This window comes from Sarcophilus harrisii, chromosome 3 (genome assembly GCF_902635505.1).
Source record: "Sarcophilus harrisii chromosome 3, mSarHar1.11, whole genome shotgun sequence".
In the NCBI taxonomy this organism is placed as follows: domain Eukaryota; kingdom Metazoa; phylum Chordata; class Mammalia; order Dasyuromorphia; family Dasyuridae; genus Sarcophilus; species Sarcophilus harrisii.
Genome location: NC_045428.1, coordinates 560,715,814 through 560,742,544, shown reverse-complemented (window position 1 = coordinate 560,742,544; position 26,731 = coordinate 560,715,814). Strand labels below are relative to the sequence as shown.

Genomic DNA, 26,731 nt, shown 5'->3' with positions numbered 1-26,731 from the left:
TGAGGAGGGTCTGCACCAGACCGTTACAGCGGTAGAGACAGAAGGGAACAGCTTGGATATGGGGGAGTTGAGAGGTGGTGAGGAGTCCAGGCTGACTCTTAGAGTGAGCCTGAGGGCCTGGAAGGATGGTGGTAGCCCGGGCAGCAGTAGGTCCTCAGAGGACCCAGGAGGTGGATAATGAGTTCCCTGTGGGCCATGTTCAAGATGTGTGAAGGGCAGTTAGAGGTGTGAGACTGGAGGTGAGCAGAGGGGCTGGGGCAGGAGAGGTAGATGGGAGATTGGAGAGCAGCAGGCAGTGGACAGGATGTGAATGCAGGAGAATGTTAGTGCACAACAGATGTAGGAAGCCCAGAAACAGAGTGAATTTAGCAGAACTAGAATAATGTATGCAGTAACTAAGATGAAGCCAAATGTTGCATAATTATAATGACTGATTGTGACCCTGGATGAGCTGAGGGAACTTGCCACCTTCCTTCACTAAAGAGATGGGGGATCAAAGGTGTGGAGTGGCCACTCCTATCTGTGGATTTTGTTTAAAACTTATTTTATTTCCTACAAGGGAGGGAATTTAGAGATAAAATTCCTAGTAGTCTATCTAGAAATGATGGCTTTTTGTTTGTTTTTAGGAATCAATAAAACTTGAGGGGTATTTTAATGGTTTCTTTTTTAATTAATGGCTTAGATTAAAATATTTCTAAGGTCCTTTCTGGCATTAATATTTTATAATTGTGTGATATGTTAAGGATAATAAATTTAGACTTAGAAGGAATCCTAGAGATTTTCTAATCCAATCTCTCGTTTTTTCAATGAAAAACCTTGGGTCCCAGTGAAGTTGATGGGACTTGCACCAAGATCTTCTGGCTCTAAGCCCAAGGCTCTTTGCACCATACTGTGCAAGATCAGAAAATAATAAAACCAGCTCCCTTTTGAAATAGGCTGTAATTTAGAAATTTCACTGACTCAGATTTATTTGCTCCGCCATATAAGTCCACAAGGCTTAACTTGTATTCAAATTAAATAATGTGACACTTTCTGGAGTTCAGAATCATTTAGACTATTCTATCAGTACTGTGATTTTGTTATACTCTGACTGAAGAGGCAGTACAGGAGGAGGAGCCTCGGTGGTCTACAAGCTAATGGTGGATGACCTATGGGTATAGATGACTGGGTGATAGTGAACTGAATCCTAAACTGATAACTAAGATCAGCCAATAGATTTATAGCAGGTGGTTGGCAGGGTGGGGCCCAACGGCTGGAGCTCTAATGATGAATGGATTAACTTCTCCCAAGACCAGACGCATGGATTCCAGAAGCCCTGGGTACGGAGGTCAAGTTCTCAGGGTACAGAAAGCCACAAGGCAGAGCATAGGGAAATTAAATATGGTTGCTGATTACTCTTCCTGGAATCTTTTGTTTAAAAGGCTATCTTGGAGTGTCTTGAAGCTAAAGAAGGAATCTCAGCATTTAAAAGAATGCTCAGTAAAGTAAGCAACAATGAATGCCTCGATGTTGAGACTGTGGTGTCTTTGTTGGAGCTATTCCAGGACACACATCCTGAAATAAAAGCGGCACTACAAAAGCAAGATCCAGAAGATGGAGAAAACATGCAGCTAAAAAGTAGGAAAGCTCCCATCTACTTGAGTCAGTCTGTTATGTTCATTGAAGGGGTTTTCAGAGTTCAGCTTTAATTATCCCCATAGGCCTGGTTATCTGTTCATATGATTTTCATTTGAGTTCTGCTGTGTACAATTCTCATAGCTGTATGATGTATCTATAAAAGCAAAATTAGCTTTTCCATTGCTAGGATAACTGGTCTTGTACCTTAAATTGAGAGAGTACCAGCAGTGTTCCCATGCCCTTCAGAAAAAAAAATAAAATAAAAAGGCCTATCAGATCGATGTGTTGGGTGTCCAAGGTGAATTGGCTCTCTAACTGACACAAAGCAGTGGCCTTGCCAACTCGAAGTTAACCTCTGGCTGGCTTTGCAGCTTTGTGATCCATCAGAAAAATGAAACGTTTTCCTTTTATAAAGTTTAAACAGAATAATAAAGTGTTTTCCATTGCTAAAAGAGTATCTGCATTCCGGTGCTCAGAATAAGCTGTGGATTGCTTTACTATTCTGTTAGATCTCTCTTGACAAACCAAGCTGTCATTTTTCTTCAAATTGACTAGTCTCTCTTGTGTGTTTCTAACATTTTCTCTCCCCCAGGGAGCACAGAGGAGGGAAAGACCTTGTCCATCCTGTTACTGGAACACAAAGAAGACCTGATCCAGAGCATAACCCAGATGAGACCTATTAGGGAATTTCTAGAGACGGCCCCTGGGGAGCTCCTGACCAATGTGGAAAAAGAGGTGAGTGAATGGGAATCTCCCATCTGGGAGATTACTTAAGATGACCCCCTGCTCTGAGTGCCTTAACCTCATACCTTGAGGGTTTTTTCATACATGAATTTAAAATTTAGATTTTTAGAATGGTTTTATTAATAGAGAGGAAGTATTTGGTTCTTAAAAAAAAGTTTATAGTTTTTATTTTTATTTTATTTTTTTGCCAACAGCTCTTTTAAAGACATTTTAGTTATTAGATGCTCCTCTTAGTGCTTTTCCCCTCTCGGTATGAGGAATACCAAGGGGAAAAGTAGAACTCTTGACATGACTTAATGGTCTAACCAAATTTGGAATGAATTGTTGATTTCACCTATTTGTACTGGATCAAGATTTTATTAGTAAAAAGAAAGAATCAGAATATTGATGGGACTTTTTTGAGTACCAATCCATCAGATTATACTACACCTATTCAATGTATTGAAGGAGAGATTGGGGAAACATTTTCCTTAATGCATAATACTTTGGATTGGTCATAAATATGAGGCCCTAAATTTGATTTTGGAGTATGTATTGGGTGTGAGATATCGTGGTGAATGTTTTAGAATAATTAGAAGAACTTGGAAGCCAACAGAGACCCTCAACAAATGCACAAGTCCAGCTTTTTAAAACAAATATTAATTAGATCCCCCAAGGCCCTAGGACAAATCGATTCTGTTCTGGGTGCTTTAAGAGTTAAAAGAGAAAGAGGAATAAAAGGACTACATTGATGCAGAAAAAAAGGAAGAAGGGGATAGAAGGAACTTGTACATGGACATGGAGGAATGGGTGGAGGGAGTGATGAATCACATTCTTATTAGAAGAAATAAAGGAAAGGGACACACAGAATTTGGTGTAGAATTACATCAGATTCAACAAGGAAACAGAAAGAGAAGGGTGACATGTTAAGTGGAAGGATAATCCCAGGAAGGGAATAGAAAACACCAAATGGTGAAAAAGGGCAGTTCTAAAAGACTTAAGGATCAGCTATGTCTCCTAAGCACTTGGGACACAGCCCATGACCTCCTCCAAACAGAACACAAGGCTGCAAAAAAATCGTGACCAAAACCTGGGGTTCCTCTTGCTTGTTTGTTACAGGAGTTGCTTTTTTTTTTTCTTTCCATTTCTCTAAGTGGAGGAGAAAACAGAAAGAAGCACAGGTAAGCAGGACCGTTTTGAAAGTATAATCTATAATAGTTCATATATTTACTTTTAAGAACAAGCATGAAATGGATATTTGTAGTTTCGTGTGGAATCCCTCTTTTGTAGTTTGCTATATGTTTGGAAATACTCTTTAGGGATCAGAATAAAAACAATTAGTGCTAGGAGTACTTACAGTGAGTGAAGGCTGGCAAGAAAGGTCCAGAAAAAATAAAGAGGCTTGTTTTTGTGTTGGTTATGCTTGTGAGAAGATTGTTTTGTTTTAGCAGACAAGTGACAACAGGCTAGTGAGCTTCACTGTGGTTTCTTCATAAGTCTAAAAGATTTAATAAAAGGAGTGGGAAGGGGCCTTCTAGAAAAAAAAGTGTGATCAAAATCAGCCGGCGGGCTCCACCGAGAAGAAATCAGGCCTCCCAAAACCCCGTGAAAGGGAAGGCTCTGTGCTTGCTGGGTTCAGCTTTTGTCCTAGAGAGCAAGTAGGGCAGTGTACCTCCCTTCTTTCATTGAAGAGATGAGGACATATAGAAGTGAAACATGGCACCCACTGGCAAGTATTAACTGTATATTGGCTTTGCTTTACTGTTTTCAAGTTGAAGAGGGGCAGGAAGAAGGGTTACACCTGAAAGTGATTGGATTATAAAAACAAGAGGTCTCAATAAAAGTTTAAAGAGTAAAATAAACAAGGTTAATTCATGTCTTTTTTCAAAATGGTTACTATTAGAATGGTCAATTTAAGGAATGTCCTAAAGAAGTTTACCTGGATTTTAGGAAGGTATTTGATATCATTTATCATGTTTTTCTTGTTGACAAAGAGAAATCTGGAGTGGATAATAATCTAGAGGGATGTGGATCTGGAGTTGAATTAGTGACCATTCCCTGAAGTTAGTCTTTTGGGGTTTATTGCCTGATTGTGCCTCATATGCTAGTTAATATTTTTTCTTAATGACCTGGTTAAAAGCATAGATGATATGCTTATCAAGTTTGCAGATGATACAACAAAGCTAGAAAAGCTATTGGATGGCTAAATCAGTATCAAAAAACATTTCCACAGACTTAGAATTTGGGACTAAATCTAATAAGCTACTTAATAGTCTAAATTTAAAGTCTTGTGCTTAGGTTTAAAAAAAATCAGTTTCATCAAGTATGAGTGGAGAAATTTGGCTACATAATAGTTTATCTGAAAGAGATCTTTGGACACTAAAACCCATGTGATACGGCAACCAAAAAACTAATATAATTTTGGGATACATTAAGAAGTGCATAGAATACAGGGTTAAGGAGGTGATCACAGTTCTTTAGTATGTTGTTATCAAATAGATACCAAATAAATAAATAGTCTCTTCAATACTGCTCCTTATTAGCTTTCTAACCCTTGACAGGCTCTCTCTGAGCCTTAGTTCCTCAATTGGTAAAATGAGGAAAATGGATTAAATGATTTTTAGGATCTTCTACAGTTCTAAGTCCTGTGATCCTGTGATTAAAGAAGCTACCATGGCTACAGGGATGAGACTAGGAGATGAGAAGGAAACTAGAAGAAATAACAGTGCATTAAAAAAAAAAAAAAAAAAAAAAAAAGCTTGCTAATAAAAGGCCTAGAGATTGATACTCAAATATCATGGTTGAAAGGAAATAAAGAGGTAGGATAATAAAGTTAATCCCATTTTATAATCTATTCCAGGAGTTATTCACTGCATAACAACCACAAAACATGTCACATTTTCTGTGATAGACTGGTCTTTGTCATGACCTCCTAAGCTCCCTGTAACTTGGAATGAAAGGGTTCATGTCAGGAAATTTACATTTAATAGGTTCTGTCAGTGTTCAGGTAAACATATTCTCCCCAAATGCAAGCTAATGGAGAAAAAAAGATTTGTATATAATTATATCCATGTATTTAGGATGGAAAAAAGATTTCATGGTATTGTTTCAAAATAATTTATCCAGAACTTCAAATATCAGTCTGATTATATATACATTAAATTTGTGTGTGTGTGTGTGTGTGTGTGTGTGTACATACACACATTTGTATTACAAAGTAATTTCAACATATAAAATACACTGGACATTGGAACCTCTAGTGTATAAAAATATACTTACTCCATGTCCCTTCTAATTATTGTCTTTCATCCTTATATTTTAATAGGCCATTTTCCCTTTAATGCCACTAAAGCCAAAGCCAGTTATTTTCCTTGCCTTACTTTCTTTAATGTTTACTTAAATTAACTTTTGTTTAGGTCTTTCCATGTGATAAAAGTTCAGGAATTTGTTATTTCACCAATGTGAGAATTTGTTAAGATTTTCTTAAAGAGCTGCCTTAAGATTCAAATATATTAAGTGTTCTTCCCATGATCACACAGCTAACATCAAAGACAAGATTTAAGCATAGTTTCCTGGATTTCAGGTTCAGTGCTCTGTCCCCTACAACATTGTTTCTTCTTTTCATATTTTCTTATGTGACCTCTATTCTTACTTACATTAAAAGCATTGTATTGCATTGATCATTCACAGTTAATCTTTCCCACTAAATTGTTTTCCAGAAATAATTCCACCAATGTACAGTGTTGTGTATATGACAAGCATTCCTGCTTCTCCAAATTTGCACCAGAGTTAAATTTTGTTGCCAATTCCACAAGGTTCTAATTTGTACTTTCTTGATCATTAGGTATAATTTTAGTTAGTTTGTAAATCTACTCCTGTAAACAGTTTATCCAAGTCCTTTGACAATTTATCTATTGTAGAGTGTGGTAATAGGTTATCAGTTTCTTGTCAACTTTGGATGGTAAGTTTTTCTAGAAGAGATTTACTGCAAATTTTCCTTCCTTTTCCTTTTCTCCCTCCTTCCCTCAGTTTTTTTTTAAGGTTTCTATTGTTTTATAGAATTCCTCTTATTTTTTGTAATTAGTTTCTTCCATTTCTTTTCCGTTGGGGGGAGAAAGCATTTTTGTTTCTCTTCTTCATGAGACAGAATAAGGATCAATGAGAAGTGAAGAAGGAAGGGAGCCAAGAGAAGCAGAAGAAGATCAGTGCATCTTGCAATGCAGAATTGTAATGCAGCCTTGCTGGGGTTTGCAGTTGTGTGTCAGATAAATTTAGCATTGCCAGTGACTGGTGTCTGCTTGATTGCCCGCCACTGCAGGTGATTTTGAATTGCTGTGAGGGCGGAACACCCAAGGAGACAATGGAAAATTTGTTGCACAGAGTGACTGAAGAGAAAACATTGACTGCTGAGAGTTTGGTTAAACTCCTTCAGGCTGTGAAGATCACATTTCCCAACTTGGACCTTCTGCTGAAAGATTTACAGAAACAAGCAAGTGTGTCAAGCACCACAGGTAGCAATTCATCATCAGACCTTGGGGCGAGAGTCCCAGTAGATAAAAATATACTCCATGCAGTCTTTGGAGAGGGGGGTAGATGTATGGGCTGGAGGCAGGGACATAAGGGCAGGGGCTGCTGAAAAAGGTCCTTGTTAACAGAAACTAGAAGGGGACACAACCAAAGTGGGGCTTCCTGAAAGTTCCTCTGTCCCTCTCAAGTTTCCCTGCAAATAGAGTGTGTTTGAGGGTGTGGACACCACAGAGTTATCAGCTGTCCCTCTGCTCAGCCTCTGGACCTTTTGGGCCAGCCCTGGCTGATGAGGCAGCACCAAGACTCTGCCCCCTTCCCATAAGCCCAGGATAGCTCCAGCCAGCAATAACAAGCATGCATTAAGCATCTGCTGTGTGCCAGGCATGGTACCAAGCATCGGGGTTACCATGACAAGATGGGAACAGTCCCTGCCTTCAGGGAGCTTCCATTGTCCTGGGGAGCACAAGTAAATCTAGAAACTTAATAAAAAGATACAGAATAAAGGCCGAGTGATTTGGAAGGAGAGGAGTTATAACGAGGAAAGTCAAGAAGGATCTCTGGGAAGAGGTGAGCTAGGGAGTCAGAGGTCACACCTCAGGTAAATCAAGGCCCACAGCTGGTCGGCGGTAGAGGTCAAATCCAAATGCTGCATCTTTTAACTCACTCTTTTTATTCTCCCTTGATGATAACCTTGATACACTAGCATAGCTTCAAAATCTATATTCTTAGTTTGGTTGCCTTCCCCAGCTCACACAGGAAAAATTCTTGTACTTTTCAAACAAAACTGATCCTGGTTCCTGATCCAGAACAGTTCAGCCTATTTTAAACTTTTATAAATTATTTAGATCTTTTAGTGGGCAATGTTAAAAACATATAAGTTTGAGTCTAACATGTTTTTGCTTTCTTAATTTTTAAAATTATGGCCAAACTTAATACTCTTGAAAGTGCCCTCGTGACAATAAGACAGCTTAAATTAGGAGTATAACAGACTATTCCTGGGTCAACTTCTACACCTCAAAGGAGTGAAGGTTTAATGTCAACAACCAGCTTTGAAAATATTATTTTCTCTAAAAGATATTGTGGGATAATGGAAAGAACTCTGGGCTCAACATTAACAGAGCTCCTTGCTGTGTTACTGTGAAGAAATTATTTAATCTTTGTCTTGTTTTTTTTTTCTGTTAAAGTGGGAGGTAGGAAGTGTCATTCCTTCTGGACATCCCCTACCTCCTGGGTTATTGGAGAAAAAAGCACTTTGTAAACTATAGAGTACAGCATGTGCATGAACAGTTATTAGCGGGCTCTGAAGTCTTGCAGAAGATGGATAAATAAGGACCCAGGGACATTTGGCCAAGATTGTTAATGCGTTTTCACTGTCCCAAGATGAGAGTTGAATCCAACTCTGAAGATGATGAAACATTTTACATTGACTCCCTCTCCCTCTTCTCATTTGTAATCCCCCTCAGTCTCTGCAGGAGAAACCCTTAAGGAGGTCATGTTGCATCAAACATTATTGTTTTGATAATATCCTTACAGTCCAACCGAGCCCTGATGATTATGGGACTGAGCTCTTGAGACGGTACCATGAAAACCTCTCTGAAATTTTCACTGATGATGAGATGATACTAAAGGTAATCTCATCTGCAAGCAATTTAACTTCTGGAGAAAGAGAGGTAAGAGGGATGTGGTGGGGTGTTTGTGAGTCTGTTTTCTGATATTTGTCATTATTAGCCTCTTATTTAATATTTTATTTTTCCCAACTCCGTATAAAAACAATTTTAACCTTTTTTGCGTGTATCAAATTTTGAATTCCAAATTTTCTCTTTTCCTTCACACACCCCCATTGAGAAGGCAAGGAATTTGACATAGGTTATACATGTATGACTATGCAAAACACATTTCCATATAAGTCATTCTATGGGGGAAAAAAGGTAGACAAAAAAATCCCAAGAATATTAAAGAAAAAAGTATCTTTGATCCATATTTGAGCTCTACTGGTTGATAATTATCAATCTCAGTAAGTATTCATTAAAGACCTACTATGCACTAGGCACATTACTGATCACTGTGTATGCCAGATTTCACACAGCTCACAATCCGATGGGGAAACAATGTGTATACTGGCTGTGTATGAGACATATATAGTAGAGATGGGCTATGGGAGAGACCAGGAAAGACCTCCTGATAAAGATGGCATTTGAGCTGATGATGGTTGAGGACTTCAGGAAATCAGGAGGCAGAGGTGAGGAAAGAAATCATTCCTCCCAGGCAGAGCAAGGCAAAGGCCCAAAGAACTTAATATGGAGCAGCACAGTACCTGGCACATAGAAGGTACTTAATTAATATTTACTGCCTCTCCTCAATAATTGATAGATGCAGAAGGAGAAATATGGAGAAGGAGAAGAATTCTGTCTGCAAACCAGAGAATGAGAAGAGAAGAAGCATTTATGTAGTATCTACAAGATGCAGAATATTATCTCATTTCATTCAACATTTTTTGGGAGATAGATGCTGTTATTTTTTCAGTTTTACAGTTAGAAAAACTGAGGCAGACAATGACTTCCCAAAGGTCACACAGCAAACAAGGGTCTGAAGCCAGATTTGAACTTGTGGCTTTTTGATCCAGACCCAGACAAGGAGTATGGCATGGTAGAAGTTTTCACAGTGATGATGTAGGGATAGAAGGCAAAAAGAGGCCTTAGAAATCATTTGGTGCAGAGATTCTTATAGGTTCCCCAGGAGTCCCTAAATTTGGATAGGGAAAAAAATTCCATCTTTCTTTTTTCACTAACCTTTAACTGAAATTTAGCATTCCCTTCGATTATGAACATAGATAACAAATCTGGAAAAGCAAGATCCAGGGCTTTATCAGATCACCTTTGGGGGTCTAAGACACAGCAAAGGTTAAAATCTCCTTTGGTCAAAAAGCCTGTAATTTTACAGATGAAGAATTTGAGTTTTAGAAAGGTTAACTGATTTTCCTTGAGTCACTTAAAACCTGATGTTTAAACCCGGATTATACAATCAAAGATGTAGCAAAATGCAAATATAACCATTTTCATCCCACACCTACTGTGTGCAGAGCACAGTCTGACTCTGATCCAAAGGGGAGATGATACAAAGTCCCCATCTCTGTGGAAACCAGAGGAGTGGGATGTCTCCCCCTGTCTTCCTCAGTGACCTAAGCGTGTGTTTGATTGAATGTCAGTGCTCCATCAGAACGTCAGAGGATCTAGGGCTAGAAGCCTTTTAGAGGTCGCCTAGTTGAGGGCTTCTTCCCTAAGGACTGTGAAGAACTTATTTTCTAAAAGTATTTTGATAACTGCATTCTAATATAATTGGTTTCCTTTGTAACCCTGTGGGTTTTATTTTATGTATTAAAGCCTCCTTTTGAGTCAGTCCATAAGCTAAAGGGCTCCCAAGGGAGGGTCCGTGTCTCCAACCAAGGCTGAGAAGTCCTGCTTTTATTCCAGCCTGTGGTTTTTCACATGAAGCAACTGAGGCCCAGGGAGGGGAGGGAAATGACTTAGTCCATGACACCGAGTGCCCAACAGTAAAGTCAGGGAGGGGGCGGAAGGGACGAGGCGGAACAAGTGCCCCCTTTGCCCAGCATCCTTTTGCCTTTGCGTCACTTGGCTGAGAACTCACCCTGATAGGGGATGGAGCCTAGCTAGACCTTGAACACTGGCTCCCTCCCCACTGCCTTCTTCCTCCCTCTGCTCAGACCCTCCTCTTCTCGGGATGTCTCCTGATGCTTGCTCCCCTCCAGCCCCGCTTGTGTGTAATTGCCGAGTTTCCCTGGGAACTCCTAGGAGAGAAAGCTGGTGATTGTGCCCTGGTGTCAGCCCATTTAGCACGGTGTCTTGAGAATAGTCGGCACTTCATAAATGCTTGTCAGATTCACTGGGATGGAGTGCATTGTCCCTGATCTTTGCGCTCGGCACCTGTTTTGAAGGCCCTGGAACAGCTTGTGAAAGGCGACGGTGGACGAGGCGGCTTCGGCTCCCTGGTTTCCGCGGTGCTGGAAGGACAGCCCCTGTTAGGGAGGGCCATTTGGAAGGTGCTGCTGGGGGCCCAGTCAGCGGAGCCATGCCCTTTGAACCTGCTCATGGAGGAGATGCACAAAGAGCCTGGCGCCGACTATTTCTTCCAAGCAGGTACATGTTGGGCTCTGCTGCCTGCTGGCCCGTGCTGGACAATCCGGCCATGTGGGGCCTGGGACCAGGCAATGACCCCCTTGGGTTAGTATCCAGATAACAGCAGCATGAACGGGGAAAAGGGCACAGTCATTTGCTAAGTTGTAATGCCCAGGTAGCTAGTGTCTCTGTAAACTCGAGCTCTTTGTTATTCTCTTGATTAGTGGAGTTTGTCACGTTCCAAATTTCCAGTTCAAGGCGGGAGATGGAGGCTTGTTCTCAGCGCAAAGAGTAGATTTTTAGAAAAGGTGAAGGGTAAATACGGTGTTCATGGTTGTGCTATTGATTTTCTTAATCCCCTTTACTTTCTTTAGTGGCCACCCCAGAAAATGCTACTATAGAAATCATCTTGAGACATGGCAAGCTAATCACTGAGGCCATTCAGCCGAGAGCTGAGCTAAAGTGCCTCACTCCAGGAGAGGAGAAACTGGCGGAGGCTGTGAAGGAGGTAACGGGGCTGAAGAACAAAGGGAGCCCAAACCAGCCTCACTGCTGAGCCCCGGGGAGGGAAGGCAGCCCTGCGCTCTACAGGGCCAGCTCCTCTCAGCAGCAGGGCGATCAAATTGTATGGAGCATCTCGGGCAGATGACATGCTCTGTTCTGGCTTCTAGCAAGAGCCAGGTTAGCTGTAGAATGAACAGATGTTGGATGCCCATGTGGGATGCCATGTAGTGCCAGCCACCACATGGCCAGCCTCCCGGAAAAACCAGGTGGGAAAGGGCCACTTTCTGGGGGGTCAGCCCAAGACCACAGATGTCCTGAATGGAAAGCCTTCACAGACACAGAATTGGGACAGAGGCTCCCTTCTAGTTCATTTTCATTTGAGAGGCTGTGGGGATCACTCTGGTTTTTAGCCCTCTCGAATTTCAGTCCTTGTCATCTTCACATTCACCTCTGCATGAGGAAGGGAAGCGTGTGTGGGGCACAAACTTCTGTAGAGCTCTAAGAGAAGAAAACTACCTCTTTGAGACATAGACAGCTGTCTGCAGGTGATCTGTTTTTTCTCTACCCTAATTGGTCTCATGCCTGCCTCCAGGAACGCCAGGTTTATCTAGACAGACTTGAAAAGAGTAGAAAGAAAATATCTCCGATATGAAAATTCCATGTGGCCATCTGTGAGTGGTTCATCCTGCTTTTCTGAGCACACTGGCTCTTTGCACTGCAAGGCCTAACGTCTGAGACAGGGAAGTTTGAAAGAATAGTCTTGGCCCCAACTTAAGCCTTCTGCAATATTTGGGTTCCTTCTAATAATGTTTAAAACCAGTGTACTTCATAAAGTGGCTAAAAACGTGAATCCGTCCCTAGTAGTAAGGAGCTACATGCAGCCTAATGCCATGGAGACAATTGTTCTGTGAGAAGTTTGTTGATGTTCTGGATAGGAGCTGAAATTCACAGAGCCTGTGCCTTGAGCTGCCTTTGAGAGGCTCTGGAGCAGACATCTGCAGGGGCTCTTTGGGTTCCCTGTGCATGGAAAGGTTTCTCATGGAGAGCTCCTGGTGCTTAATTGCTTCCAAGCACCAGGACAGTCCTTCCCCTAATCCACCCTTGGCTTCTTTTTTTGCTTCTGCCTTCTGAAAGACATAAAGGATTTTATTATGCTAATCACACGGAATTTAGTCTCCTCTGAGATGAGGAGACTTCCTAAGAGACAATAAAAACAAACTGAAGCAGGACAGACCCCACCAGTATTCACCAAGAACTTCTGTCCCTTGGTCCTCATTTAGATTCTGAGTGCTTCCTGTGAGCCAGCCAGCCCTGAAGCCTCCCTGAAAGCAGCTCTCAGCAGAGTGCAGGAAAAGTCACTCCCCACCATGGAGATCTGCCGCCTTCTCTGCACCATTCATGAGATCTTTCCAGGCCTGCAGGCGGTCCTGCAAGAGCTGGGGAACCTGGGTAAGAGACCTGGGGTAGGGGCTGTCCGGAGGTGAGGTGGGCTTCCCCTCCTCCCCTTGTGTCCTTGTGGGAGACAGGTGCCGGCCCCCCGGAGATGGGCTGCCTGGTTCCCGAAGTTATTTACTGGTGTTTATGAGCTTTTGCTACCTGAGGGAGGCTTGGGGCATGGATAAAAAAGGGACACAGTTCATGTTTGTTAGAAGATAAAACTAATGATGACATTTTAATAGAATTTATTAGAAACCAGGTGATCTCCACTCTCCCCTAAGAAGTCACATGAATTTTTAAAGTCATAATGAAAGTCAGCTTGTCAAGAGATTCCCAAACAATGACCGTTTTCTCCCATGCAGGTCTCCTTACTAAGGACAAGGAGCAGGGCTCTCCCCAGCGGTGGAAAGTGCTGGAGGGGAAAGGAGAAGCCTCCGGGGCTCCCGATGAGCCTGTGGAAGGGAGCGATAAGGAGAAGGGGGCAGCCCTGGTGGAGGAGCTGGAGAGCAGCGCCGCCCCCTCCCCTAAGAAGAGCTTCGTCTGCACAGCCTGCGACAAGAGCTTCCATTTCTACTGCCGCCTTAAGGTGCACGTGAAACGCTGCCGCGCAGCCCAGGGAAAGCAAGTGCCCTGCAAAGAATGTGGCGAGACAAAGGCCTCCAAGAAGGAGCTGGAGAAACACCTGCAGGAAGCTCATGGTGGGGCGGGGGCGCCAGGCACCCCAAAGAAGAAGAAGAGGAGGCTCCCCGTGACCTGTGACATCTGCGGGAGGGAGTTTGCTCATGCCTCTGGTAGAGTTTGCTCTCCCCTCCCTGGTTTGGGCTTCATCTCCTGGGTGTAGGCCGTCGGACACTTTCTGGGAGGGGCGACCTGGGCACGGGGGAGCTCCACCGGGGTCTTCTCCTTGTGGCTGCAGGCTCAGTGTAGAGGCTGGGTGGAGGGGGGTACAGTGACAGGCTCACATGCAAAAGCCTGGGCTCCAGCCTTCTCGTAGATATTCACCAGCATGGTGAGCAAGAAGCCTCCCCTGTGGGGCGGGGGCTCAGCAGGCAGCTGCTCTCGAGGCCCCTCGCACCAATGTTGTACAAGAGAGTTCTGTCTGTGGGTAAAATGAGAGGCCCTTGCCTGGAAAGAGTGCTGTTCTTTCATTAACAAGTATTTGTGATTTTTAAGCAGCTGCCAGGGATTATTCGGGGCCACGGAGATAATGGCAGCCCTCATAGTGCCTTCAGGTCCACAGAGTGCCTGGCACAGATTATTTCACCCCATCCAGCTTCCATGGACAAGGATAAACACATCTAAAATGCAAAAACAAAATTGGGACCTGAACTTGGGCGCCTGGGGCAGGAGGCACCAAGAAGGAGGCTAGGAAGGGAGGGTGGGCCAGTGTTTCCCACAGCCGCAACACCAGGTGGTCTCTGACTGAAGATCTGAGTTAAGGGATTTAACTCACATGGTCACATGACCACTCTGTGTTAGAGGGGAGACTTGAACCCATGTGCTGGTTCTGAGGCATGCTCCCTATTTACTGTGCTCCCTCTGACAGATAAGTGTAAAATGTACAAAAAGCAAGTACAAAGTGACATTGGGGAGGGGGCAACTAACTAGGGGGAGTGAGTCTTGTGTAGGGAGGGAGCTGGGGTTTGAAGGAAGCTGGCGATTCTGAGCAGTGATGAAGGGGACCGACGTCATCTGGCCTGAGAGCAAATGAACCCCTTTGGCCAGATGGCACAAAGGAAGACTATCACACACTGGGAGAGGGAGACTGAGGACTTGGGTGCTTGCATTTGACCCTAGAGAGAGTGGGAGCCCAGGCCCTTATGAGCAGGATCCGATGTGAGCCACCTGGGCTCTGTAACTGGCCGTTTGGTGGTGGCAACCATGGGCATTCCGGTGAAGAGAGACCCCGAGGGAAGCTGTGACCACAGGGCCCAGTGAGGGGCACTGGGCTGGGGTGGGGGGAGACAACTTTGGGATGCCATTTGGTGGGCAGGGGAAGACCAATAACCACAGAGGGTTTGGAGCCATTCTCCAAGGCCACCTGGCTCTGGTGACTTGGCTGGGACCACCATTCACAGGGCGCTTCTGCTGGTGACTAATCGCCTCCATCTCTTGGTCTCTGGCATGGCTCTCCTAGGGATGCAGTACCACAAGCTGACGGAACATTTCGATGAGAAACCTTTTTCATGTGAAGAATGTGGGGCTAAGTTTGCGGCCAATTCGACCCTGAAGAACCATCTCCGGCTTCACACCGGGGACCGCCCTTTCATGTGCAAGCACTGCCTTATGACGTTCACACAGGCGTCTGCTCTGGCCTATCACACCAAGAAGAAGCATGCTGAAGGTAAAGCCTTCCCCTCTAGACGGAGCTGGAGCCTGGGCCTGGGGCCGGGCTCAGCTGCTGCAGAGTGAGCGGCTCCTTCTGGGCTCCTTCATTTCATTGTCTGCAAAATCCACTTATTTGTAGATAAGGCTTGCCCAAAACTGCCCAGCTGGGCAGCAAGTAGCAGGTTGTGATGGAATAGAAATGGCCTCAAAAGTACCTGTCAGCTCTATCGTTCTTTGATCTTAATAATGATGGTGGCTCCCTGGCACGTGTTCGAATGATTGAGAAAATGTACATGTGTTTGGGTAAAAGGGCAGGGCCAAGGATGCTAGATTATGAAGTGTTTGAAAATTAAATAATATCCTGATTCTTTTAGTGTTTTATTTTATGCTACATTTCAGAATTGCCGTGGGTTATTGTGATTTACTGCCACAATTTGTGATAATCTTTGCCATGTTTGGCTGTGTAATGATACCCTTTTCCTCTTGACTCCTCTATAATCTAGCATTTCAATAGTGTATTATTTTCTCTAAGAACTTTTATATGAAGGTTCTTTTTCTTAACAGTCATTTGCTTTGTTAGGGCTATTTTAAAGGCAACTTGCCTAAATTGTACCATAAGTTTCCAAAGAGTGTCATAATACCAAAAGGTATTCCTCCCTCCTGCCAAGTTTCTTGTTTGGTGTTTCTTGCCCCTGAATGAGCTTATCCCTGTGTGCAGCCTCCACCTTGTGCTGGTCTTTTTTGGCTGCCGAGCAGCTATGTGCTCTTGGGCCAGTCGCATCTCTGCCTGAGGAGATGGTCCCTGAGGTTCCTCTCCCACTCTCTAGAATCCCTTCCAGTGCTGGCTCACTGCCGGGGCAGCTCGGAGTCGGAAGATTCTATCACTCGCCAGCGGTCATCTCGCAGGGCCTGTCAGACCTGTAAGGGCTCTTGGCATGACTGGTGTTAGAGGGTCCGACGTTAGCCTTCAGGACACCTTTGTGTGCTCCCGGTACCCGTAATGTGACTCCCCAGAGCTCCTTTGCCACAGGCCGGCCACAGTTATAACTTGTACCTGTCCTTTTCAGGGAAGATGTACGCTTGTCAGTACTGCGATGCTGTGTTTGCCCAGTCAATCGAGCTGTCCCGGCACGTACGCACTCACACTGGAGACAAGCCGTACGTTTGCCGCGAATGTGGCAAAGGCTTCCGACAGGCCAATGGCCTCTCCATCCACCTGCGGACTTTTCACAGTACGTGTGTCGGGGGCCCTCTAGCCAAGGGGGTCAAATGGGGGGAAGCAGGCCATACAGCCAGTGTCTGCCATCCTGTTCTTAGAACAACTCAGGGTTCATCTCTACATCACAGAGAAAATCAAATGTCTTGTGATACTTGTTTTTAGAAACTAGCTTAATCTGTGTCCAATGGCTCAAGCGTAGGAGGAAGGAACGGTCTGGGCTCAGTCAGGAAAACCCAATTCCTTTGGACATTTGGTATCCCTGTGCCTGTGGACAGAGCGCCTCGGCCCAGCCTCGGCTCTCTCATCTCTTAGAGAAGAAGAAATCTGCAGCTCTTCCTTCCCGTGGGTCAGGCATTATGTAAATAACAACTGGGGTTGCTGGCTGACCTAGATACAAGTTTTGTTTGAAGGAAAATCCCTCGATCTTCTCACAGACCCGGGCTCATTCAGGCATCAGTCTGCCGGCCACGTGGAGGGGAGGGGAGGGGCCTTTGCCTCAATAATAACTGTTCTGATGACCTCTGCCATCACTTACTCCGGACATAGGGTTAGCATGTGTCCTCGGCAGCCTAACATTAATGAGGACATAAGCTGAAGCAGTCACAGTTGCAGCCACGGCGCGGTCCGAGAAACAGACCTTCAGAGGAGGTGGATCAGTGAGGGTGCAGCTCAGGGCCTGAGAGGGCCCTTTGGACCCCAAAGGATGAAGGGGGCCACAGGAGGTCCTCCAGGGAAGGGGGTAAATCAGGCCTTTGTGGGACCTTTAGAAAAACACCAGGATCACAGCTGAGGCATATGGCTGGGACAGGCTTTCTCCTGTTACCTGGAGTGGTGAGAGAGCCTGCTGAGAGATGGCTGCAGGACAAATGAGAGACCGACTTGTCCCAGGGAACCCCACACACAAGCCTCACCCCCTCCAGGTGAAAGGAGAGGTTCCCCTTTGGAGTCGTACATACCTTTGGCCGTTCCCTATGTGGATTACATCCAAAGGGGACGGAGTAGTCACACTCCCCACTGCTGGGCCATTGCAGGCCCAGGCTTCCATCTGCTTTTTATAGCTTGCTTGACCTTCTTGTCTTTCACAGAAGGTCAGAGGTCAGTAACTGATCCCACTGATACCTAAATAAGAAACCCCTCTACAATAAAAGCCAACAAATGACCCACCAGCCTTTACTTAAGATCTGCATTGAGGAGGACCCAAACTCACAACTGCTTCTGCAATCAATTCCTTTGGAGGAGAGCCTGAACTGTCACTGAGATTTTCTGAGCCTAAATTTGCCTCTTTAAAACTAGGATTCAATACTTCCAGTCCAAACAAAGCAAAGTTAATCTTTCTTCTTCCCCACCTACAACCCGCCCCCAAATTTGTTATTGTAACAGGATGCTTCAAACATTTTATTTCAGTCCATTCACGGATACTTATGTATTAAGGATTCTGCAAAATTCTATGAGAAATAGAGTTAACAACACAAGCTTAAGGAGCTCATTATCTCATTGCAATAAAAGCGGTAAATTTCCAGTACATGGTAATAGCCTGTTGTTGTGATAGTTTGATGTCCCATCTTCTTACTTGAAAAGATCTGTGTTTTCACTGATGTGGGCATTCCTTCCACCTGCTTAGACCGCCATCCCTCAAGTCATTTTGAGTTGCTGTGGCCAGAAATATTTATCCTCTAATGTCCATCCTTCTGATGATGACCTTTCCACTCTAGTCTTCAGAATGCTCCAGGTCCGTGCTGATGGCTTGCCAGTATGGGGAGCCTGGGGGAGCTTTTGGAATCCAAGAGTCACCAGACCAGAAAGAAGCATCAGAGGTGGACTGGGCTGGAGGCATGGGCCACCAAACCCTTCTGATAAGATTCTACCTGTATTTCATTTACTGTAAAAGAAAGAAAGAAAATGTGGCTTCCTTTTTGCCTCAGAAGAAAGCCCATGTTTTCCAAACCTATCTCAGTCATTTGAATTTGGCAAGCACTTAGGAAAGGCCTGTAAGTAGTGGAGATGAACATGCACCTTAGGCCTTCCTCTCAAGGAGCTAGGAGTCTAGTGAGAGGCAGGACCATGGACAAGGGAGAATGGGCTGGTGCAAAGGAGGCTCCCAGGTAAAATGCTGTGGCAGTGGCAGAATAGGAAAGGGAGAAGCAAAGGCAACTTACAATCATCCTCCTGGCTCCTGAATATCCTAGGTTTATGAAGCTTTTCCTCACTCCCCTGGAGCACTCATATCCCCTTTCTAGGCGAGGAGGCCTGAATTCCGAGAAGGCAGGAGACTTAGCCAGTGCTGTCAGCTCCTAAGTCTCAGAGCTGAGACTCAGACCCCTGCTTCTGATCACAAAACTAGCTGAACTCCAACTATTCTGTATCATGTGTTTTTTCCCAAATAGTATTTTTAAATGCCTCTTGAATGCTTAATTGAGACTATAAAATGAATTTCATTATCTTTAGTAATCAGGCACAATGCCTGGCACCTAGTAAGCATTTGGTAAGTGCTTATTGATTGATTGATTTGAATATTGATCCTTATGTAAGTAGAGAGAAAGGCACCTTTATCAAGTTAGCTGTGGCTATAAGTTTTGTAATTTTTCTTCTGTTATTCAAGGAGACTTTCTCAAGGGCATGGACTCAAAAGGACAGAGAGAAATGTAGGCACATAGATCATGAGAGCACGAGTCTGATTGGAACAGAGCTTTGGTAGCCCAGAGTTGAGGCTCAACTCTGTAGTATATGTGCAAAGGAAGATTGTGGACTTGGGGGTCATGGAGAGTGGATAGAGGTTGGCCAGACTGGCAACAGCTTGGGAATTTGCAGTCACATTGAATAGGAGGACCAGAATTAAACTGCAGCCTGAGGAGTTTAGATCCATTGTTTAATGCCAGGAGAGCTAATGGACAGTACAATAGACCATCCTGGGAGCTTATCCGAAATACCTTTGGGAATCATCTTTGCATGGGTAGAAGAGTTGGATCATCCCTGTGGGGGGACTTGGTATTATCCTATCTGGAGGCAAGGGAATAGATGTGATGATCTCTGGGTTCCCACCATCGTCCTGGGATTTGGGTTTATATGGGATGCATGAACAGGTGTTTTTCAGTGGAATAGTGATATGGATTGCTAAGAGTTTTGTTACCTTATTTTCTTACTGTTCTATACCTGTGGCTTTTCTTTTCCCTCACTTTCTGTTTTACGGCATCAGATATAGATGATCCCTATGACTGCAAGAAGTGTAGGATGAGTTTTCCCACTCTGCAAGATCATCGGAATCATATCCATGAAGTCCATTCAAAGGAGTACCATCCCTGCCCTACCTGTGGGAAAATCCACGCCGCCCCTGTGGAGAACATGGTGACCCATGCCCGAGGGGTTCAGTCGGCATCTGTGACAAGGCCTATCAGGTGAGGGCACCTTCTCCTGGCTGCTGGACTTGGCGTGGGTCCATGTTCATCCTTCTGGAGTCTGATGCTTGTATCATCCTATTCAGCTGTGGGCAGGTGATGGATCATTTAGAGCTACCCAGCTACTTCTAGAAGCCCAGGACAGGGGAAGCTAGACTTAACAGGAGCAAAAAATGTGTCATTCTGCTCCTCCCATCTCTGAGAATTCAGCCAAGCTTTCTTGTTATGAAATCACAATGAGAAACCTGCTTTCTTCCTTGAATGTATATGTTCTGTAAAATATAATGGCTGTGTGCAGAGTTTGGAGGGAAGGAATTGGATGCCTTTGGTCCAAGGCCAAGATCAGTGTCAGAACATGGGAGAGAAGGGAGCAAGCTTTTATGTAGGGTGATACAAATGTCAGAATGCACGAGCATTTTAGAGCATTTTCATTCAGGCCTATCAACAATGCCAAGAGGGATTTCCATTTTTTGGGAGGAGGAAATTAGGGAAACAAGTCAAATGCCTTGCCCAGAGTCACACAGTAAATAAATCCTTGAAGCCACATTTGATTGTGGGGAATTTCAAATAATCTAGAACTAATAAGAGTGGGCAAATGATCCTAAGGCAGCAGCTCAGTGGTGAGTCTGCCTTTTTGATAAAACTATTAGCCAAATAAATAGCCCAGCCCATCAGTGTACATTAAGGTGCCCTTCAGACAAAAGTCTGTGAGCACAAACCCTGTTAGGGTGCAGGCCCGGATGGGGGAAAAAGGGGAGGTGGGAAGGGCGGAAGTCCCTCCCCGGTTTTTTTTGATGGGCAAAGGCCGAGGTCCCTGGGGTGGAATTCCCCGTTTTGAGAAAGCTTGGCTTGTTCAAAAGTTGGCTTTGGTATCCAAGGAACCCAGGACGGTTTCGGGAAAATTTTGGTTTCCCCGTGAGTTTTGGGGCCCCGACGGGCGGTGGGCGGGGGAGGGGGGGGTGGGGGCGGGGGGGGGTGGGGGGGCGGGAGCGGGGGGGGGGGGGGGGGGGGGAGGTGGGGGGGGGGGGAAGGGGGGGGGGGGGAGGTTGGAGGGGGGGGGGGGGGGGGTTTTGGGGTTTTATTTTTATTTTTTTTTTTCTTTCTTTTTCTTTTTTTCTTTTCTTTCTTTTTTCTTTTTTTTTTTCTTTTTCTTTTTTTTTTTTCTTTTTCTTTTCTTTTATTTTTTTTCTTTTCCTTTTTTTCTTTTTCTTTTCTTTTTTTTTTTTTTTTTTTTTCTTTTTTCTTTTTTTTTTTTTCTTTTTTTCTTTTTCTTTTTTCTTTTTTTTTTTTCTTTTTTTTTTCTTTTTCTTTTCTTTTTTTCTTTCCCTTTTTCTTTTCCCCTTTTTTTTTGATGTGGTTTTATGAGTGTGAGATTTAGGAATTTTTCACTTGGTTGTTTGGTTTATGCGGTTTGGAAGGTTGGGTGGTTTTATGGGAGGTTTATTTTGGAGTTTTTGTTTTTTCTTATGTTGGATTTTTTTTCTTTTGTTTTTGTTGGGGGGTTTGTTTTGTTGTGTTATGTTTTTCGTTTTGTTTCTTTCCGGGCAGCTGTTTTTGTGTTTTTCTGTTTGGGGTTTTCAAAAGTAGGAGATTTTCGCAGAGGAGGAAGTTTTCGTAGGTTTGGGGAGTTTTTTTTGGGTTTAGGGCATGGGGAGGGGGTGGTGGGGGAGGAGGGGAGGTTGCAAGATGGTAGGTATTTTGCTTTCTTTGGGGCCGGGAGGGGCAGTGGGAGGCGTGGAGGCCCGGGGTTTTTGCGGGGAGGGGGCAGAAAGTTTATTTGGAGTTTGAGTTTGGGAGTGGGAGTTTGTGAGGGTGGGGGAAGGGGGGGGTGGGAGGGAGGGGGGGCACGGGGCCCAAGGTTTGAGGAGGGGGGGTTGTTTGGGGTAAGGGGTGAGAAGCCAATGGGTGAGGAAATCCCAGAAGGTAGAAAGAGAGTTTGTTTGTTCCCGGGGGAATGGAGGTTTTGCCAAATGATGGGGGTGGAGAGGCGTTGCCCCGCCGGAGAGGGGGGGGGGGAGGGGGGGGGGAGACCGAGAGGTGGCGGGGGGAGAGGGGGGTGTTGGGGACCCGGGGGGGTGTGGGGGGGGGAAAGGGGGGGTTGAGGGGGGAAGGCAGGGGGGGCGGGGGGGGCGGGGGGGGGGAGGGGCAGGGGGGAAAGGCCAGGCAGGGGCCAGGGCGGGCCAAGGCAGGGCGGTACAGAGCAGGGGGCCGGCAGGGCCAAAGGGACAAGGGGGGCAAAGGGGGGAAAGGCGAGGGCAAGGCCAAAGAAGGGAAAAGGAGGCGCAAAGGCGGCGGGGCCAGGCCGGCAGGGGGGGCGGGGGCGGGGGCAGGGAAAGGGGGAAGGCCAAAAAGGGCGGGGGGGGGCAGCAAGGAGGGGCCGGGGGGGCCAAGGGGGCCAGGCAAAGGGGGAGAAACAAGAAGAGACAAAACAGAGACAAAGAGAGAGACAAGAGAACAAACAAAAAGACAGAGAAAAGAAAGAGAAACAGAGAAGAGAGAGAGAGAGAGACTGGAAGTGGTTTGGGGAGGCAAGGACTATTCCAACTTTCCCACCATGATCAGCCCATCAGGGAGTGTGAGCCAGTGCTGGGAAGGGAAGCTCTATCAGGAGAGAGCCAGCCTTTGTCTCTGAATGCAGGAATAGAAAGGGAGCGAGGGGGGAGAAGGATAAAGCTCACTTGTTACCTGGCATCAGGGATTCCAGAGAGCACAACTTTTGAGAGGAGCTGAATCAAAGAGTGTGGGAAACAGTCAGTGTGAGATGGAAAATGGAGTGGCCCAGGGTCTGGAGTCATGGCATTGGGGAGAGAGTGCTCACCTTGTGGGACAGGCCGGGCGAAAGCCCAGGCCCTCGCAATGGGGCGTCATGAGTGAGGGACAGAGTCACAGATTACAGTCTGGGAGGCCCGTCCAAAAGCTAAAGTGAGGAGTTTTATATTGAATTCTAGAGGAAATAGGAAGCCCCCGGAGGTGAGTATGGGTGGTCAGAACAGTCTTGGAATACACCTGCAGATGAGGGCAAATGTGACTGAGAAGCCCTTACAGAACACTGGGAAGATGTGGTCCCTTAAGTGAAAAGAGAACCAGCAGAGGTAAGTGTCATGAAGACTCAGGGAAGGGAGGTGTCCAGGAGAGAGATCGTCAGCTTTGCATCAAATGAGGGCTGGTTTAGAAGCCAGATTGCCCAGGCTGGACTAGAGCAACGTCACAGACTTTAAAGGGTTCGGTGTTTCATCATTTGCTTCCTTTCCTCTTATTCCAAGCTAGTTAAGGGCCTGACACACCACACACTGCTCGTGGCTGTCACATTCTCCACCCTTCCTGACTCCAAGGTAACTTAGATTTCCACTGTCCCACAGTGACCCATACATGGAGACCCTTAGATACAAAGCTGAGGAGTTCCTGTGCCTTTGTGTCCTACTTCAAAGAGTGCTGGCAGCCCCTTTGGCCAATGAACTTGCACTCCAGAGGATCCTGGTCGAGTAATGAGTGTTTCTTTGGCCCTGGAAGGTAGCTGCCTAATGCAGAGTAGGCGGGCACTGGCCCAGTCTTGCCTTTTTGTCACAGAACATCGCAGGCTATACAAGTGGGTGACTCGGTTCTGCAGCCTCCTGGGCCATCCATACCAACTAAGGAAATCTGACCATTTTGCAAAGATGAGCTTTGGACTGGAGGGATCATATTAAGAGACAGCCTGGGAGTGAGATAGGGGCTGGAGGAGAGTCTTGTGTTATGTTCAACTCTGGGCTCCGTATTTTAGGACAAAGTCCACACTGACCAACTGGGTCAGAGGACAAATGGGGTATGAAGTGACTATCTATGGATGGGGTAAAGGAGCTGAGCATGTTTAGCTTAGAGAAGGGAAGTCTGAGGTAGCAGCTGATATTTGTTTTCAAGTATTTTCTGGGAGAGTTCCAGAGGGCAACCAGAACTGAGAGCAGAGACACAGACTTTGGTTTGATGTAAGAAAAACCTTTGCAATAATGAGCAGGGTCCAGGAGCGGAGCAGCCCTACTGAGCAGGTGTTGGAGGCTAGGACCACTTGTGAGGGAAACTCTAAAAGAGATTCCGGACTGAGCGGCCTGGGTGTCCACTGGGGTCCTTTCTGCTTTAGAAGGGAGCTGACTGGACCTGTAGTCCTCAGCATATCTTCAGAGCATCTGGATCCCACCATTGTCGAGGGTGAGAGGGGTATGGCATAGTGTATTGATAGAGCATTTGATTCCGAGCCAGGACAGCCATGGTTCAGACCCAGGCTCTGGCACTTATCCTGGACAATCACTTAATTCCTCTGAGCCTCCATTTCCTCATTTGTAAACAGGAGAACATCTCCATTATAGGCTTGTTGTGAAGATCAAATGAAAATGCATAGAAAGAAAAGATCCCACCAAGTTTAAAGTGATAACGTGACTTGTTATTGTAATCATGGCGTTTCTGAGGTGGTTTAGAATCTTCCAAGTGCTTTCAAATTTTATTTCACTTGAGCCTCCCAATGACCTGGTGAAGAAGTGCCCCTGATACTCATTTTTTCACTTCACACATGAGGAAATGGAAGCTCAGAGAACATCTCATGGTCATATGTTTGCCACCAGACCTGTCAGTGGCAGGTGGGACCTCTGTCTTCCTGACTAATTTCTTTCAGCTTCTGTCTCAAGGGCCTGGTTTCTCTTGGCATTCCCTGCCACGTCCTCTCCAACTCCCCCCTCCCCCCCATCCCCCCACCTGAGCAGGATCAGGAAACAGAATTGGAGAGACATGGATCGCTTCTGTTTTAACTTGGGACTCTAAGAGCCCATGTGCACTTTGGGATTTTTCAAGGCCTGCTTCCTTAATCTGTCTTCTCTATATTTTCTCCTTTGCTATTAATCTTGTATCGATCAATGGCCTTTATGGGGAACTGGGGTGGTTTTTCAGTCAGGTTTGGTCTTTGTTACTTGTCCTCGATAAGCAGAGTCCAGAACAAGGAGTTGTGTTCACTCCTCGAGAAGACAAGCATCTCACTGAGGCAGCCCCTGGTTCTCAGGGGACGCTGCACATGTCGTTCCCTCCCCCAGACAGAGACATTGAACTGCCTCTCTGGTACCCGGGCGTCTGTCTCCTAGCCTTCAAGAAACAGTCTATCTGTGGGCCCCTGACCCTGGGGGCCTGGACACAAGAGCTGGCCTGGCCGGGGAGGCCCTAGCCTGAGGGCTGCCTGGGAGATGAGACTGGCCGCCCCCCTCCCGAGGCTCAGCTTCCTCCTTTTATGAAATGAGGGAGTTGGCCCTACTGATCTCCACAGTTTTTAACAGCTCTGAAGTCCTCCTTTCCATGACTTGAGTGACCTTTGACTTGAGTCCTCCAAGGCTGACTTTTGTGTTGTTGTTTTTGTTGTTTGATCTTGACCTGATTTGAGGTTTTCTTGGCAAAGATACTGGAGGGGCTGGCCATCTCCTTCTCTGGGTCATTCTACAGATGAGGAAACTGAGGCAGACAGGGTGAAATAACTTGCTCAGGGTCACACAGTCAGTAAGGGTCTCGGGAAGATGAGCCTTCTAGACCCAGGCTTGATGCTCTGTCCACTGTGCCGCCTGCTGCCCCCAGGGCTTAGTGTGACCTTTATCACTTGTGCTTGGTGCAGAGGTCATCATCCCTTTGGAAATGCTAGGGAAGTAATGCTCACCGGCCAGGGTGGGACTGACCACTCTTTTCTGTACACCTTCTTGTTGCAAAAACAGCTGGTCGGGCCCCTCAGGAAACCTGTGTGCAGGTTCCCTGGCCTGTGATCCCAGAGCCTGCACACTCGGAGATGGCACACAGAGCCATACGGCAGCAGTCTGATGGGCAAAGTTATTTAAATTGTGCACCTGCCTCCCCAGGTGCATCACTGTGTATTCGGCTCATAGTCTCCCATCAGGCCCGTGCATTCTGTAATCGCTCTCCTTGGGTGAGAGAACAAGCATGATCATTACAGTGTGAAACGAGAACAAGACAGAGCCCAAGCAACAACACAGGGAGGCCGCCGCAGGTCCCTGAGCCCTGGTCTTTGTCTCCATTACAGGTGATCCAGGCCCCGGAGCCGGGGGCGGCCGCCGAGCAGGTGATCACTTTGGAGGAGAGCCCTCTGGCTGGATCCCAGGTGTTCGTGACGTTGCCAGATGCCCAGGCTCCCCAGGCCAGCTCGGAGCTGGTGGCGGTGACGGTGGAGGACCTGTTGGATGGAACTGTGACCCTCATCTGTGGAGAGGCAAAGTAAAAGCCACTCAGGGGCCTTGGAGAGGCGCTGGGTGTGAGCCGGAGAGCCACGCAATGACTGAGCCTTCAGGCAGCCTTGCAGGCCGCACTGGCCAGGCACTTTGCCCTCGGTGTCCGGGATGGTGACCCTGGCCCCCAGAGGCAGCCTGACCCCGCATGCAGTGCAGCTGCTCTGGTGTTCGTGTTACATTCCTGCCTAAAATCAAGCACTGCCTCTGCAAGCCTGAGGGACACCGGAGAAAGGAGGCTGGGGACTGGGGCTTTGTCCAGTTACAGGCAGTCCCCATGGCAGAACGGACACGGCCAGCAAATAAGGGCCGGACAAATCGTTTTTAATTTTCCCTAGCAGGGTATTGGACAGCTCCAGCTCAGGTGCATTCTGCCCGACCTTGCCCACACCACCAGTCCCAGTCTCTCTGTTGCTCGTTTCCCGTTCCTGCCCTGGTGAGTGGCCATCGGGAGGCCCCCAGTAGCTGATGTCCAAGGGCCAGGCCCTCATTACCTTTCCCTAATCCATGCCCATGGTAGCGATCCAAACTGTCCTTTTGTTTTAATTGGGTCATCCATATGGACTCTCTCCCCACCAGGTCTGGCCTGCACGGCACAGTAATCTCTCT

At 46.1% G+C, this 26,731-nt stretch overlaps 1 protein-coding gene across 1 annotated transcript in view; it reads left to right on the top strand.

Moving 5' to 3' along the window:
• Positions 1-20,142, top strand: part of ZBTB40 (zinc finger and BTB domain containing 40) — a 67,638-nt gene extending 47,496 nt beyond the window's left edge. Inside the window, 12 exon segments of the mRNA XM_031962641.1 lie at positions 1,422-1,617; positions 2,210-2,352; positions 6,659-6,851; positions 8,401-8,537; positions 10,820-11,021; positions 11,375-11,508; positions 12,785-12,953; positions 13,304-13,732; positions 15,079-15,285; positions 16,337-16,501; positions 19,682-19,846; positions 19,849-20,142. Of these exon segments, the coding sequence (XP_031818501.1) occupies positions 1,422-1,617; positions 2,210-2,352; positions 6,659-6,851; positions 8,401-8,537; positions 10,820-11,021; positions 11,375-11,508; positions 12,785-12,953; positions 13,304-13,732; positions 15,079-15,285; positions 16,337-16,501; positions 19,682-19,846; positions 19,849-20,012 (2,304 nt within the window). The 3' untranslated portion in view covers positions 20,013-20,142.
• The last annotated feature ends 6,589 nt before the right edge of the window (positions 20,143-26,731 follow it).